Source organism: Anneissia japonica, unplaced genomic scaffold (genome assembly GCF_011630105.1).
Source record: "Anneissia japonica isolate Jap-2015-1 unplaced genomic scaffold, ASM1163010v1 scaffold997_len2565447_cov190, whole genome shotgun sequence".
Lineage (NCBI taxonomy): Eukaryota > Metazoa > Echinodermata > Crinoidea > Comatulida > Comatulidae > Anneissia > Anneissia japonica.
This window is the reverse complement of record NW_022696369.1, coordinates 1,907,345-1,923,255: the sequence shown is the minus strand read 5'-3', so window position 1 is coordinate 1,923,255 and position 15,911 is coordinate 1,907,345. Positions and strand designations below refer to the sequence as shown.

Sequence of the window (15,911 nt, the reverse complement as noted above, 5' to 3'; positions counted from 1 at the left end):
AAACATAAACAAGGCTCATCTAACCATTCAATCCAATCATCAATTTCGTCAAAAAACCTCCAGATTAATAATATTATATATTAAGCTATATTGTTCACACAATGTCCTATCGAGGATTTGACAAAGTGCAAGTTGGATTTAATGTTATGAGTTTGGCAGATTTTAGCACCAAGGGTCATCCTTCTAACTTAAACCACATCGCTATTGTAGGAAAAAATGAGAAGCGGCATCCTTTAATGTGATATTATTATAATCATCATCCTTCAAAATATCTTGGATAATAATATGCTTACCTATCAAGTAGTTTGGGCCTACGTGAGCTCATTTGCAAATAATGATGTCTATTTTATGCATTTCAATAAGCGTGTTGAGTCTCCCCGCATTTGAGAAGCGTTGGACTGACCACCCACTTACGTTTGCGCTCTACGTTAATATAAAGGACATAAACGTCATAATGTACTTAGACTCTCTATTCAGGAAAGTCTCATGGGACACTATTGAACAATTCATTGTTATTCCAAAAAAAAATCTGGTTAAAAAACTACATTTTAAATCATAACATTTCTAGCAGTCGTCGACGACAAGAATGGTGATATTTTGAGGGTAGATTCATCATTCTAGGACTCGATGTGAGGTGGACGGGCCAGCAGTTCAGTTAATAGCGTCAAAGGCTTTGTGAACGATGTTGTTGAAAAGTTTGTTACCTGTTTTTGTTATAAATTATAGTGCCTTGGTTTTAATTGCTGGTTTTCAACATAATGCGATGCTAGATTTGCAAGAAAATGTACAACTGTTATGGAGTGTAGACGGTGATACAATTACATTTGAGGTACGAGCGAACACGACTGGATACATTAAAATCGGACTTTCACCCGATGGCGAAATGAACGGAGCGGATGTCATGGTTGGATGGGTTAAGGATGGCAAGCCATATATTTCTGTAAGTCTACAATTATGTTAACATTATTAGACATTATTCATCTGTAATTATACTTTTTACATTACATTTTTTTTTATTTCAGCTGAACACGCGAGCTGCGTCGTACGACGTTCGTACGACCGTCGGCCGACAAATCCATCTTCACTGCCCGTAAGCGCTCGATAACGCGACACCTTCTGTTGATTGTCGATGACAGCTAACACCTGGGCGGATTGTCATTAAAAACGATCCGTTGCGCGCGCTCTGATCGTCGCGTCTTGTTTGCCGTGGAATCACAACTGTCCGATCAAGGGTTCCCCCTAAATTTGTCAAAATAAAAAGATAGGAAATAAAAAGGAAATTATATTCAAATTTGAAGTTTGTGAGTGTCATTTCCGGCCATTTAGAGGTGCTATAATCATATTTTTTCTTACCTCAGCCCCAACTATGGTGAGGCTTAGGCAATAGACCCTCCATCAGTGAAAGTGACTCCCTGGCCCCTCTATTCCTGTATCCACCATTGATATGACATCATTTACTTTGTCGTTAAAAACAGTTAGAACACAATAACAAACATGATTAAAAACGAGCAAATCTAAAAGTCCACAATGTAAATGGCTATCGGTGGGACCAAAAAGGGCCCCTACTCTCAGAAAGCCACAGGCCCCCCGGCCCCAGCGTTACACCACTGGCATAAGACCGTGTGTATGATTGCCTTTAGCTATACGTCTTGCTGCTTCAATACAATACTTTAACATGTGTTTTGTTATAATTTTCCTTCCTACTGGTATATAGGACCGACATGGCGTTAGGAACCAACCTGTGAAAGATACCCATGCTGACTACGAGTTGCTGTACGGAAGTGAGACTGATGGTTTAACAGTTCTCGGATATCGTCGAAAGTTATTAACGTGTGACCCTGACGATTGGGATATCACGGTCAGTTGATGATTTATTATTTTTCCCCAATTGTTAATGAGAACATAGGATGTATACTCAAAATGAAATTAAATAGGCCTAAATAAAGGCCTAGATTTCTTTTTAATTTTATCCTGCCATCAAAACTAATAAAACTATTTATTACAAAGGAACAGAAAACTGCGGCAATGCTGATACACCTCCCAGACTCATAAGAGGACTATAATTAGAATAGATAGATCAGAATAGATAGATTAGAATAGATGCTTGGAATATTGTAATTTTCAATCTTTGATAAATTTTCTTTTTTCGTTTCGTTAGCCATACGAAATGAATTCGGATTCGATGTGAATCTACCTTATGACACTGCATCCGAACCGAAATTCGGACCGCATTTCCAATGCGCAGAACGCAAGCGTTCCTATTCTTACATACTGATCCGATTTTCTGATAAACTTCGGTAGGCTTTCGGAACGGAAAAATCTGATTCGGTGTGAATGCACCTTTCATCAGCATAAGTTATGTAGGCCTGGGTGAAAGTGTTTATGTCTTCAAGATCGGCCTTGACTTACTTGCTACAGTGCTTTGGCAACACATCATTTCATATGGCTTTATAATAATCCGTATTAACCTGATGTTATGAATACCGTAGTAAAAACCCGCATGACTATAGTATTTGCTTGTACTAATGCTAGTAAAATTGTTTATACGTTCAAGATATACTTTTATATTACAAATTTATAAATGATAATAATGTCCTTGCATAGGCCTATAGCAAAAGTTGCCCCAGAGCGAGGCACTTTGTATATACAGTACCGTATTGCTTGTTTCCACCCAGTAGTTAAATGAGCACCTGTTGTGGTTGCATGCTGGCAGCTTAGGATCAATAAGCAGGGATAATACCCGCACGAACGAAAACGAAACGGTCATGGGATAAATACTTACAAGCCGGGCGCACACTGCATCGTACGACGGTCGTTCGGTCGACGAATCTATTTCCGCTCTCTGTAATCGCCTGGCGACGTGACGCCCGTCTGCTGATTTTGGGTAGACTGAGCGGATCGTCATTAAAAACACCCGTAGCTTGCGCTTCATCGAGTTGCGTTCTCCAAGCTCCATGGAATCGCGTCGGCCGACACCGTCGTGACGCTTCGGCTTAACTTAACAACATTAAGAACATGGAAACTTGATAGGCCTACCTAATTAACGTACACGTTTAATTAGACCGATACAGTGAAAGTCATGTGGGCGTATGATCCAGAAGATCCAGAAAGCACGACAGCAACCATCAATGAACCTGATCAGAGTGGTGTTAGATCTATAATATTCGTTGGTATAATGTCTTCAGACCTGAAATCAGTTCCAGATAATGTTCAAACTCTAGATATTTTAGCTGACGAGGTAAGCCGTGACAAATTTATAAACCAAAATACAGGGAAAAAAACAATTACGTGCATATGTTCATAAGTAGTAATATAATGTATGGGGTACAGCACCCTAAATGACAAACCTAGACTTATGATTTAGATCAACTATGTTTTTTTTAAATTTTACTTTTATTTAAGACTATACAAAATTGACATCATTGTCGTCGTCATCATCATCATCACCATCATCATCATCATCATCATCGTTGTTTTTGAAAATGTTGTTTACCAATGTTATATTTTTAATTGGTCTGTTTGTTTTTTTTTTCAATCAATATTTTAATGAAATTTTACCTATTATACTGTATTTAATTTATAAGGTTCTTGTACCGAGCAACAAGCCCACAACCTACTGGTGCTCACACGTTGCGCTCCCGGTGTTCCAAGACCGACAGCACGTTATTCGTGTAAGTTACATGTAACATGTTTATTCTGCCGGCTATAATCACAAATTAGTTCACCATTGTGGATTGAGTGTTTGGATCTGTGGTAGAAGTAAGTGAATAGGGGCTATGCTGTTGGTTTTCAAATGGCTCATCCTTTTGGTAAAATAGCTCATTCTTTTGGTAACCATTGTGGGTTGATTGTTTAGTTCCGTGGTAGAAGCAAGTGAATAGGGGCTATGCTATTGGTTTTCAAATGGCTCATCTTTTTGGTAACCTCCTGGCAAAACATTTTAGGTATCGAAGGAATGGAATGCCTTGGAATGGACCGTTTCACTAAGCAGCCCACCCTTTGGATATGTTGCTATGGTTCCATGCCATGACAGAATACACGTACGGGCGAAGTTGTTTGTGACAACACGTGTGTGTTTGTGGGACAGACGCGTATTTCTGGCCCTGTTCTGATTGGCCAGTTGTCAAGTTTGACACTGGTCTATTAAACCACTGATTACTATTATTGGATCAGCTGCGCTGTGAAGAACGTAGTAGAGGGAAAAAAATCAATATGCTGTATGATCGATTCTGTGCCTATGACCAGATATACATGCGAATAAGAAAATCTAGCAATACAAATAATAATTAAGCCACTTAAAAAAATCGATTCAGTTAAGAAACCTTGATATTTTATGTTTTTGACGCGCACCTTATCGAGGAACGTTACCGTTTTTCAATAACGAATTCTAACAAATCGCTGATTTTACCAACTGATTTTGTTGTTTGCAGATTGATCCAATCCTTCAAAAGGAGAATGAAGGTCTTGTTTACACATTCTCATTAATGGTATGTCCGGACCTTCCTGATGCAGTAAAAACCGATATGAGCCAAAGCTGTAGGGATTTGTTTGGATATGACATTTGTACGAAAATAATATACGGGTGGGGAATTGGAGGAGGGGTAAGTATAAAGTAACATGTTGTTACACTCCACTTTTATCATTATGATCATCATCATCATCATCATCATCATCATCATCATCATCATCATCATCGTCATCATCATCATCATCATCATCATCATCATCATCATCGTCATCATCATCATCATCATCATTATCTTCATTTAGGATTTATTCATTACTTTATCCGGCGTCATATCGTCATCTCCACCATCATCACCATACCCGAACATGTTAATTTGATAATATAACATGTCTTAGTATGATATAGTATAATTATATATTGTATATATATAATTATACTATATCATACTAAGACATGTTATATTAGTATGATATAGTATAATTATATATTGTATGATATTAGAATTTTGATTATTAACAATAACAGGCCTATTGAAAATAATATTGATTGATTGCAATTTCTAAATAATGCGTAAAATTCATCGAAATGTACAAAAACATTGGTCTGGATTTTTTTCCCAGCCATTGGTATTCCCAGACCACGTAGGCTTTAGCATTGGTGGGCCAGGCTCACCACGTTACATGCGACTCCGGGTTCATTACGATAATCCGCAACTTAAAGAGGGTAAGTCATTGATTGCGGCGAGCAGGTCTGTACCTTTGATCTTCGCTCGATGTTACTCCTTCTGTTCTATTTTCTCTATGATGTAGTTAAACAATCTCACCTTTCGTACTCAAGTCTATTATTTGAAACGATCTTCCAGTTACGCTAATTTAATCTAGTAAAAACTATTACGGTATCTCTTACTTTTTCTCAGCTATTATGGGTTCAATCATTACATTCTTGATACTTGTGTCTTGGTGTCGATACATCCCGATAAAATATATTTTCTCTCCTATTATCATTCACTTTCCTCCCCAGTCACTAGAAAATATTGTTGTCATAAAAGCTCTGGTGTTATTTTAATGAGCATATACAGTTTTTCTTTTCTGGAATCCTATATTTACCTATTTATTTTTGTAATTTCATTTCACATGTACACCAATACACCTAGAATATTTTTTTATTTATTACATAATTATTATATTACATAATTTAATATATGTCATATGCTGTTGGTTATATTTTGATTGATAATTGATAATTTATACAGACAAGTAAAGCCTACTATTAAATCCTATATTTACCTATTTCTTTTTGTAATTTCATTTAATATACCGGTACATAAACAATTATAAATAGGCTCATCAAAGAAACAGATGCCGTTATTGGACCTGAGTTGAACGGAATATCAAATTTCTCAATATAAAAACTAAAACAACATAAGCAATATATAGACAGTTTTAAAATTAAGTTGTCAATGACAACAAATACTTTAGGTACGGATAGTAATAAAAGTATGATATAACATAATCAATACAAAAATTGTTTTTCTGATTTTCTTCGAAGGTATTCGCGATGTCACCGGCGTACGGTTATATTATACATCGAAACTTCGTCAATTTGATGCCGATAATCTGGAAGTTGGTATTCCTGCATTTTTAGAATGGATCATACCTCCCGGAATGACTGTCTTCAAAACTTATGGTTATTGCAACAACGCGTGCACAAAAAAGGTAGGATTAATTTCATGTAATGTAAAATTATATATTACTGGGTAACGATATTAGATACTCAGGTCTGTACATTTAACTTTTTCTTACAGTATAGTTAAGTATTACATTTGTACGATCTTGCAACCTTCTCAATGTGATAAGCCTATTTGATATTTCATTATACTGTACCATAATATTCCTAATAATCCGTTAAAAATATGTAAGTGTCTGCAGCATAATAATGTCGCGAAGAAAACGAAGGTGTATTGTCTAATTGAAAAATTGCCATTAAAAATATGCCAACATTTACCGTTTGTGTTACTTAGTGCTTGCATCTCAATTTTAGGGTCCTGCTTCAATTCCTACAAATACCAAAATATTCTCAACTAATAACAGATCCGCAAGCCATGAGATTAAAGCCGGGCACTCACTGTGTCGTACGGCGATCGTACCACCGTTGGCCGACGAATATAACTCCGCTCCCTGTGAGCGCTAGACGACGGGACGCCGCCTACTGTGTGTTGGTGGGAGTCTGAACGGATCGTCATTAAAAACGATCCATTTTGGGCGCTCGTCGTAGCGTTGCATTATCCATAAAATCTCGTCGGCCTACGACCGTTGATCGCAGTGAGTGCCCGTCTATAGATTATAATAGCATACTGGGACCAGTGGTTAAACGTTGCTTGTACATCGGAAAATTTTTCCATTTTATAAGGCATAAATCTATTGAAATATTGACATTCGCTCTCTAACACGAACAGATGTTTGCGGACAGTGATATGAAAATCTTCAGTGTATACCTTCACGCACATCTGGTTGGTAAGTAGGTCAAATGATTATAATATTCACTGAAATCCTCTTGCTTGTTTAAGAACTCAATGTTCACGATTTCGACAATCAGGTATTTCTACGCGTGATTGCCTTGCTACTTACACGTGTGTGCGTGTGTGTGTGTGTGTGTTCAGAAACCATAGTACAATGAGCCGACCATCACAATATTCGAAGACCATTTCTAATGATTAATGGAATCAGCAAACACTGGAAACATGAAATAGTTCATAAACATTTTTTGAGGTAGACAATACACATTTTGGGCTTTAATCAATCAAACAATTAATCAAAGCTAAGGAGAAAAGAATAGAATGTGTAGGGAAATCCAAATAAAATAATATAAAAAAAGGATTGAAAGGTAGGCCTACTGTATATAAAATATTAAAATTTATAATTGGGCCTAAATATCCGAAAATATGTGATAAGCTTGGTTCCCATGGAATCGCTCACACTATCGGGGAGGCGACAGTCGCCGATAGTTGCCAGGAAGGTTGAACTTGGTTCTGCTTTGCCGATGGCGTTGCAGACGAATCAGGGTGCATTTCTAGCTGCTCTGACGCAATCGGGAAGGTACCCCGATTCGTCTGTAACGCAATCGGCAAAGTTGAACCAGGTTTAGCCTTCCCGACAACTGTCGGCGACTGTCGCCGATAGGATGAGCAATTCTGTGGAAACCGAGCTATAATGATAACAATATCAATAGCGGTAACGTTTGGTCTAATCATATAAGAATCATAGGAGAGCTATTAATAGAAAAACAATATACAGTATCTCCACTAAGTTGTCTGTTGATATTGATGCTTATTAAAGATCTATTGATATACACAGCCACAGCCATTCGGTTAGCCCATTTTCGAGATGGTAAATATATCGGCGATATTGCACGAGACAATTTCTTCGACTCCAATTTACGGGAACAGAGACAGCTGAAAGAAGAATATGTAGTAAAACCAGTAAGTACTGTTGTGTGTTAATAGTGCAAGTAAAGATATTTGTTCAATGTGGGAGTACAATTAGACCATCTGTTCGTGTAAGCTATTATTTCCCATACCCGCCTTACCATTATTCTAATAAATAAATATTTGGATGATTGAATGAATATGAATGAATTAATCACATTATTTTTGGCAATTCCGAGCTTTTTATGTTATCTAAAACACATTAGCACCAATATGTATTGCGGTATGTAACTATAATGCGCAGATATTTTTAATGTTATAATATTCCTACTATTTTTATTGTTACAAACAATAAAGAAAGGGTTGAAGTATTTCGGAACATGAAAAAAGTTGTTATAACGAATATTTCGTCCTCTTCCTAAGGACTCCATCAGCGTAACTGAGTAACATTGCATAGAAATATTCGTTAAAATAAATTATATTTATTTTCCGAAATACGTCCCCCCACCTTTTTTTTTTGTCTCAGACACACACTATTCCTTATAATACGTGGAACATACGTGCAACACACCTATCACTTGTTTATATACAGTGCACCCTCCAATTCGAGACTTCTCTAATTCGAGGCTCTTATACACATCTAGATGTGTATAAGAGACAGGTACCATAATATTCCTAATAATCCGTTAAAAATATGTAAGTGTCTGCAGCATAATAATGTCGCGAAGAAAACGAAGGTGTATTTACAATACATTTTAATCTATTAAACAAATGTCTACCATCTTCGTATCGCAAAGAGCTGCAAAGAGTGTCAGTGCGCGTACTACTAACAGATCATTCTAATACGCGCAGCTAATACACACGTAACTTCGTACACTATAGGAAATAGACTTAGGAGCCAGTATTGCCTCCAGAAATTGCCTGAAGCCCGCAGGGCTTCAGGCAGTTTTTAAATATGAAATATATACTATTAATCTAGAGTACATTTGTACTTACAGGGGGATGAGCTGATGATCGAATGCATTTATGATACATCCAGCAGAGATAAAGTTACGACTGTAAGTGAAACCATTTTACTGTCAAAACTCTATTCTTTAATGTGTACCTCTAAATTAAACGGACAGTTACGAAGCCCACTATTTGTTGAGTAGTCACTTTGATACTGCAATTGACTGGACAGTTTATTTCAATCTAAATTGAATGTTACGCTATTGTTTTTATTTTAGAGTGGTGTAGGTACTACAAGTGAGATGTGCGTAGCTTTCTTATTTTACTATCCGAGAGTTAATGTTCTAGAATGTGCAAGCGCACCTGATGCACTGCAATTAGCTTCATTCCTTCAATACGACCCTTCTCCGTAAGTAACATATGAAGTTCATGATACCATTGATGGATGATATAAATAGGCCTATACAACTAATCAAAATTAAACATAATACTATTTAAACTATTAAACTATTTAAACGTTTTATTATGTTTAATATGACGTAAAATAGTATAAACTACTCTCTAAAAGGGTTCCTTTTGATATTAAAACAAACTCTGCTATTATCATCTAAATATTGATAACATCGGTATTGAATATGTTCGGCTAATTTTCCTATTTGTAAATCTTGACATTAGCAAAAACCGATTTGTGTTTAGTGATTTACTAAAAATTGCACGGCGGATGGGCTAGTGTGGTGAGTCGGGGATGGGGGGGGGGGCGATCTTTCTGACGAGAGTGCGTCTGGAAACTCTTACAGGTTTGCAAGGATTATTTAATCAATTTCTAATCTGCAATAAGATGGGATGTAATGTTGCTCCGACGAATTGTGTTGATGAACTTCATGGCGGCTGGGTGGACAACTTGCACTGACGAGGTAGGGGCGGGGAAATGCTGGCTTCAAGCCTCCAATGGCACTACCTCTGTTTGTGTCTTAAAGTGGAGAACATATTTTCTTTATGAATGAGCAATTCCATATTTAATACAATGTGTAGGACTTTCCAACAGTTTCTTTTATTTTAGTATTTTAATTTCTTTAGAGGAGATACAATACACAATATACAAGGTCTTTCTGAACTTAACTGGACAAATGAACGGAAAAAAGCAAGTGCAAGGTGGTATATAGAAGCTGATCATATGCTGACATGCACTAATATATCTGGATTGGTTGAAGATTCCCGTGGTCCCGTAAGTACCTGCTGCGTTGAATCATAATGGTTGCTCCTCTGTAGCAGATGGCACACCGATTGCGATTCGGGTTTTCAACCTTTTGGTCGGGGTTTCGAGCCCTTTGCTCTGAATTTCAAATGTGCCCGAAGCACTTTATATTTCGTTGTTCAATGAATGGAGTAACAATATCAGGGGCGGATTTAAGGGGGGGCCCCGGCCCCCCCCCCCTTTTGGGAGGTAAAAAAAAGGGAAAAAAAGGAAGAAAAAAAGAGAAAAAGAAAAAAATGATAGCCCAGAATGCCTCAAATGTTATGTTCGGGCGTCTAGAACACAAAACTTCGCGGGGGCATGCCCCAGACCCCCTACGCCAGTGTTGTCTCAATCGGCCCAAAGAGACAGGTCTCAATCGGCCCAACTTTCGACCCCCGCTTCCTCCCCCCCCCTTTTGGACATTTCTGGATCCGCCCCTGAATATGGAGTAGCGTACATTATTAGCGAACACCCTATCATACCAAACGGTTACCGGTATGTAACCAAATTCAAGTTTGAAAGGATACCGTACTCTTTTGAAAGTCATACTGACAAAAGTTCATTCCTGACATTCATTTGGTCTCTTCGGCGAAATCGTACATCCCGAATAATCTTTTGTATGATTGCACAGTACATAGCCATAGTTAGGCTTAGCCTATTATCGAATGTTACTTTCATTAGTGACTTGTGAAGTCCATCCTACTTGAATAAGAATAACCATTATAGGGTTTTGCATAATTACTTTTACAGCCTCCAGTCACAAAAGTTGATCCGATAAGCAACCTAGTGGAAGAGCTAAACAGTCAAGTTGAAAAAGCGAAATGCAACTCAGCATCAAATCAACAAGCAACGTGGTACATCGTTACCTTGTGTACAATCGCCATCACACAGGGGTTTTTGTAAGCCATGCTGATATATGGTATTTTCTACTTAAATAATGGTTTAACGGTTTAAACATAGGAATACAGTAGTATTATCATTTGAAATTTCTTAATTACTTACGTATCTGTTTACTGGTCCCATGACCGGGTATGGTCGTAGGGTCGCTGCGGACTTCAACATCTAACCAGCTCCTTCCACGATTTCGATCACGTGTCATTTCTTAATTACCTACTGTATACACTGTAAAAATACAAGGATTTTCAGAAAAAACATACTTTTCTGTAAAACAGGGATATATAAAATTTTATATAAAATTACATCATCTGTTTGTTTTTATCTATAATGTTACATGAGAAGTCGTTATGGTTTAAATATAGCAATACAATACATATTATTTGTGATTTAATTACCTACTGTAGGCCTATTTGTGACAAAGCGAAATACTATAATACTTTTATTTAAACAATCTAATGAATGCAAGTAAAATTAATACGGAACTGATATATTAGATTATTATATTACATAATAGACATGATACGGAGCCCCTAAAGGACATGGTTAAAGAAAATATTAAACTATTTCGAGGGAACGAAGTAATATTTCGAGGGAACGAAATGATTTCGTTCCCTCGAAATATTAATTCGTTCCCTCGAAATATTATTTCGTTCCCTCGAAATATTATTTCGTTCCCTCGAAATAATATTTCGTTCCCTCGAAATACTATTTCGACGGAACGAAATAATATTTCGTATATGGTACGCCCACAATGCCTTCGGCGTCGGCTGTTCGTCAGGGGTGGCGCCAGGATTTGCCCGACAGGGGGGAGGGCGAGGTCCTCGGCTGGGGGTCGATGCTCCAGACGAGGGGTCAGATTTCCCCAAAGAAAGCAAAGTGGGTGTGGCTTCGATTAAAATGTTTCGACATTTTTTAAATTTTGACAATTTAATACTATAGGGCCCCGTCGGAGAGAGCTGACACCCCCCTACCCCCGTCGAGGAGAAAAAGCACAATTTGTAGGGGAAAAACAATAATTGTATGTATTTTCTACATATCAGTAGACTCTAATATCGATTAAATAAGCCTTTAAAAACCTTAAGTATAATTGTCAAAATTTAAAACTGTCTAAACCTTTTAAACGTAGCTGGACCTCACCCACTTTGCTTTCGTCGGGGAAATCTGACCCCTAGTCCGGGGCATCCCCCCCCCAGCCGGGCGACCTCGGCCCCCCTCGAAATAATATTTCGTTCCCTCGAAATACTATTTCGACGGAACGAAATAATATTTCGTATATGGTACGCCCACAGTGCCTTCGGGGTCGGCTGTTCGTCAGGGGTGGCGCCAGGATTTGCCCGACAGGGGGGAGGGCGAGGTCCTCGGCTGGGGGTCGATGCTCCAGACGAGGGGTCAGATTTCCCCAAAGAAAGCAAAGTGGGTGTGGCTTCGATTACAATGTTTCGACATTTTTTAAATTTTGACAATTTAATACTATAGGGCCCCGTCGGAGAGAGCTGACACCCCCCTACCCCCGTCGAGGAGAAAAAGCACAATTTGTAGGGGAAAAACAATAATTGTATGTATTTTCTACATATCAGTAGACTCTAATATCGATTAAATAAGCCTTTAAAAACCTTAAGTATAATTGTCAAAATTTAAAACTGTCTAAACCTTTTAAACGTAGCTGGACCTCACCCACTTTGCTTTCGTCGGGGAAATCTGACCCCTCGTCCGGGGCATCCCCCCCCCAGCCGGGCGACCTCGGCCCCCCGTCGGGCAAATCCTGGCGCCACCCTTGACGAACAGCTGAAGGCATTGTGGGCGTACCATACACGAAATATTATTTCGAGGGAACGAAATAATAATTCGAGGGAACGAAATATTATTTCGAGGAAACGAAATAATATTTCGAGGGAACGAAATATTATTTCGTGTAAACGAAATATTATTTCGAGTAAACGAAATAATATTTCGAGGGAACGAAATAATATTTCGAGGGAACGAAATAATATTTCGAGGAATAATATTTCGAGGGAACGAAATGATTTCGTTCCCTCGAAATAGTTTAAAATTTTCTTCAACCATGTCCCTTTAGGGACTCCGTAACATGACGATGTATTCAATAATATTTATTTAATACAGACTATGCAAAAAAGTAGCATCTAAAATACAACATTTAATTTTTGTCAAATTTAGTACAGGTATTTTTAGACATAACATTCTCTATGAAAAAATGGTCGAAAAAAGTGGTAGTAAAGATGATGATGTTGATGATAACGATGATGATGACGATAATGATGGAGACGACGGTGATGATTAAGTTATGAAGATGATGACGATGAAAGTGATGTTATGATGGTAAAAAATTCACATAGGATGTTTGCATTAATGCAGGTTATCAGTGCAAAACTAAGTTCTCTCTTTGCTAACTTCTAAGAAGCCTAACTAGAAATATAACATGTTTAATTGATGAACGAAGGCTATCTAACATTTAAAAAATTTAATAAAATACAAAATATATATTTTCAAAAGTATGGGCTTGTTTAACTCATAAACGTCAATATCCAATGTGTGGACTAAAGCTAGAGCTATTAAATTTTATAGTTAGTCTGTCATAAACAAAAATCTGGTTGTCATTTCTTATATTGTTCTATAGCAGTGTAACACCTTTTATTCAACTTGGTTAATAATGTTAACAATTCCGTGATTGGCCAATCTTTCATGAAATGTGATGGTAGTTGACACCACACCATTGGTCTTATTGGCCAAAATACATTTACAGGCCTCTGCACGGGAAATAAGACAATTGCACCACGTTTCTTTTATCTGACCTTGTGAATCTAGAACAATACAATACTACAGTATTACGACCGGAAAATCTACTGAGGGACCCCGGAAGGGCACTTTTGGACCATTACATTTAAATGAAAAAATATGAAAATGCGATTCTTTCGAGACACATGTTAGCGTAAATTCATACCGTGGTTAAACCTTTACAAACAATAAAACTATGCAACTACACAATCATGTTATCTTAAATCCATGCCGATCGAAAATAAAAACTACTTGTAAATGAAACCATGCCACTACATTCGCTGGAATGGTATGGTCATAATATCTGCCCATTGAGGTGGTGTATAAATAAGGAAGGCCAGAAGGACATTCATTAGTTTGAGATTTTCCAAATTAGGTGTGGAAGATGTGGCTGAAAGAATTTTTAACTGTTTTTCTTATAAATTATTTATTTGGGAACTTGGTTCTCATTGCTGGGTTTCAGCATAATGCGATGCTAGATCTGCAAGAAAATGTACAAATATTTTGGAGTGTAGAGGATGATATGATTATTTTTGAAATCCGTGCAAACACGACTGGATACATTGGGATTGGATTTTCACCAAACGGTGGAATGAAAGGAGCCGACATCGTGCTTGGATGGGTTAAGGATGGCACGCCATATATTTCTGTAAGTCGGCATCAGTGTTAACATTTACAGTACTATGTTTTTCAAATTATGTTCCAATGTCGCAACTGTGTAGTTATATTTCTCACATTGTCACGCTCCCTCCTAGGCCTCATGCTATCATTGTCAAAGATTCTTATAATTATAGAATCTTTGACAGTGTAATTACTGATCCTGTGGTACAGTAAATAATATGTATTACACAAAAATACAAAACGAGAGAACACAGATAGGCCTATGTAGGTTGCAGATGACTCGCATACAACAAATTTAACAAAAATTACATAATTACATTTCCATGTTTTTCTGTAGGATCTAACATTGAGCGTCCCCCCCTTTTTTTTTAATTTCCCGCTTATTTTTTCAACAAAACATTTAACAAATAATAACTTCTAAAATGATAACTTAAATCCAGTTTAGGCCTACTAATCGATAATCATTGAATAGTTAATTTGTTATCTGAACAAAGTTGTAGTGCTTTTTGATTAACATACAAGATACTACGTTGTACAAATAATTTCAATATTGATATGAATTAAACAAAATATAAACTATCAGTCAATTTTAATTAATTTGATAACCAAATTTTAAAACATTTATAGCTTCCGATTTCCATAAAATGATTACAGGTGGAAAATATAGATTATCAGTTTATCACCAAAAGGCATATTCAATCGTTATTAAACATGTTGCTGTGCATTATACTCTAGTCAAGAGCGGAAAGTGTCAAGTGAAAAACTTTCAATCATTTTTATGAGTCCTAAGAATCGAGGTTGCTCAACTATGAGGCATGTGAAAAAAATAATCGCGTGACACTAAATCCTGCAGTAAAGCAGTTCAAAACGATATTGCGATTATGTCAACAAGTATTTAAACCGGTTCCCCGATAATAACAAATTCTGAACAATACAGTGAAACAAAAACCGAAAAGTCCACTGATTAATCTCAGATAAGATAGTATAATACATACTCCAAGTATCGAAATGCACGCCATCGTGTCGGGATTCAATATTTCGACATTAATTATGTCATCATCAGGAATGAAAAATTATCCATATTTGAAAGCTTATATGCACAAGTACCAAAAGTGATTGACCAATGAAAACATTACCCCTAGTAGGTGACATAGTTATGAATAAACTAAAGATCAAAGCATTCTTACCCTACTGATCCAAGCTACCTACAAAAACAAAGAAAGTTCTTTTGAAGCTTTCAGCCCATTGTTAAGCAATGGCTGTAGCCTACGTATAATAGCAAACGCTTCTTAAACAATAGTATAGACCAATTTTGCGAACTGTCAATAATGTTAGTATTAGAAAATATTAAACCTAATTTATTACTTACATTACAGGCTACATTATCATTTTCAAGTATACCTTGTAAACTAAAACATATTGGAATGCCTCACAAATTTTGTATATGATCATTTATAACACTATCAGATCGTGAAGAATGTTCTTTAAGTCTAGTTATTAAGCATCTATCTGTCTTACCAATA

The 15,911-nt window shown here is 37.0% G+C and overlaps 1 protein-coding gene across 1 annotated transcript in view; it reads left to right on the top strand.

Annotated features, from left to right (window-relative positions):
* Positions 1-553: 553 nt before the first annotated feature.
* LOC117102054 (DBH-like monooxygenase protein 2) overlaps positions 554-15,911 on the top strand; it is a gene marked incomplete at its 3' end in the record, with an annotated part of 22,946 nt that continues 7,588 nt past the window's right edge. The window contains 14 exon segments of the mRNA XM_033242269.1: positions 554-940; positions 1,715-1,858; positions 3,062-3,238; positions 3,585-3,671; positions 4,431-4,601; positions 5,089-5,191; positions 6,017-6,183; positions 6,924-6,981; positions 7,822-7,946; positions 8,891-8,950; positions 9,119-9,249; positions 9,918-10,065; positions 10,828-10,977; positions 14,144-14,416. Coding sequence (XP_033098160.1) covers positions 683-940; positions 1,715-1,858; positions 3,062-3,238; positions 3,585-3,671; positions 4,431-4,601; positions 5,089-5,191; positions 6,017-6,183; positions 6,924-6,981; positions 7,822-7,946; positions 8,891-8,950; positions 9,119-9,249; positions 9,918-10,065; positions 10,828-10,977; positions 14,144-14,416 — 2,052 coding nt within the window.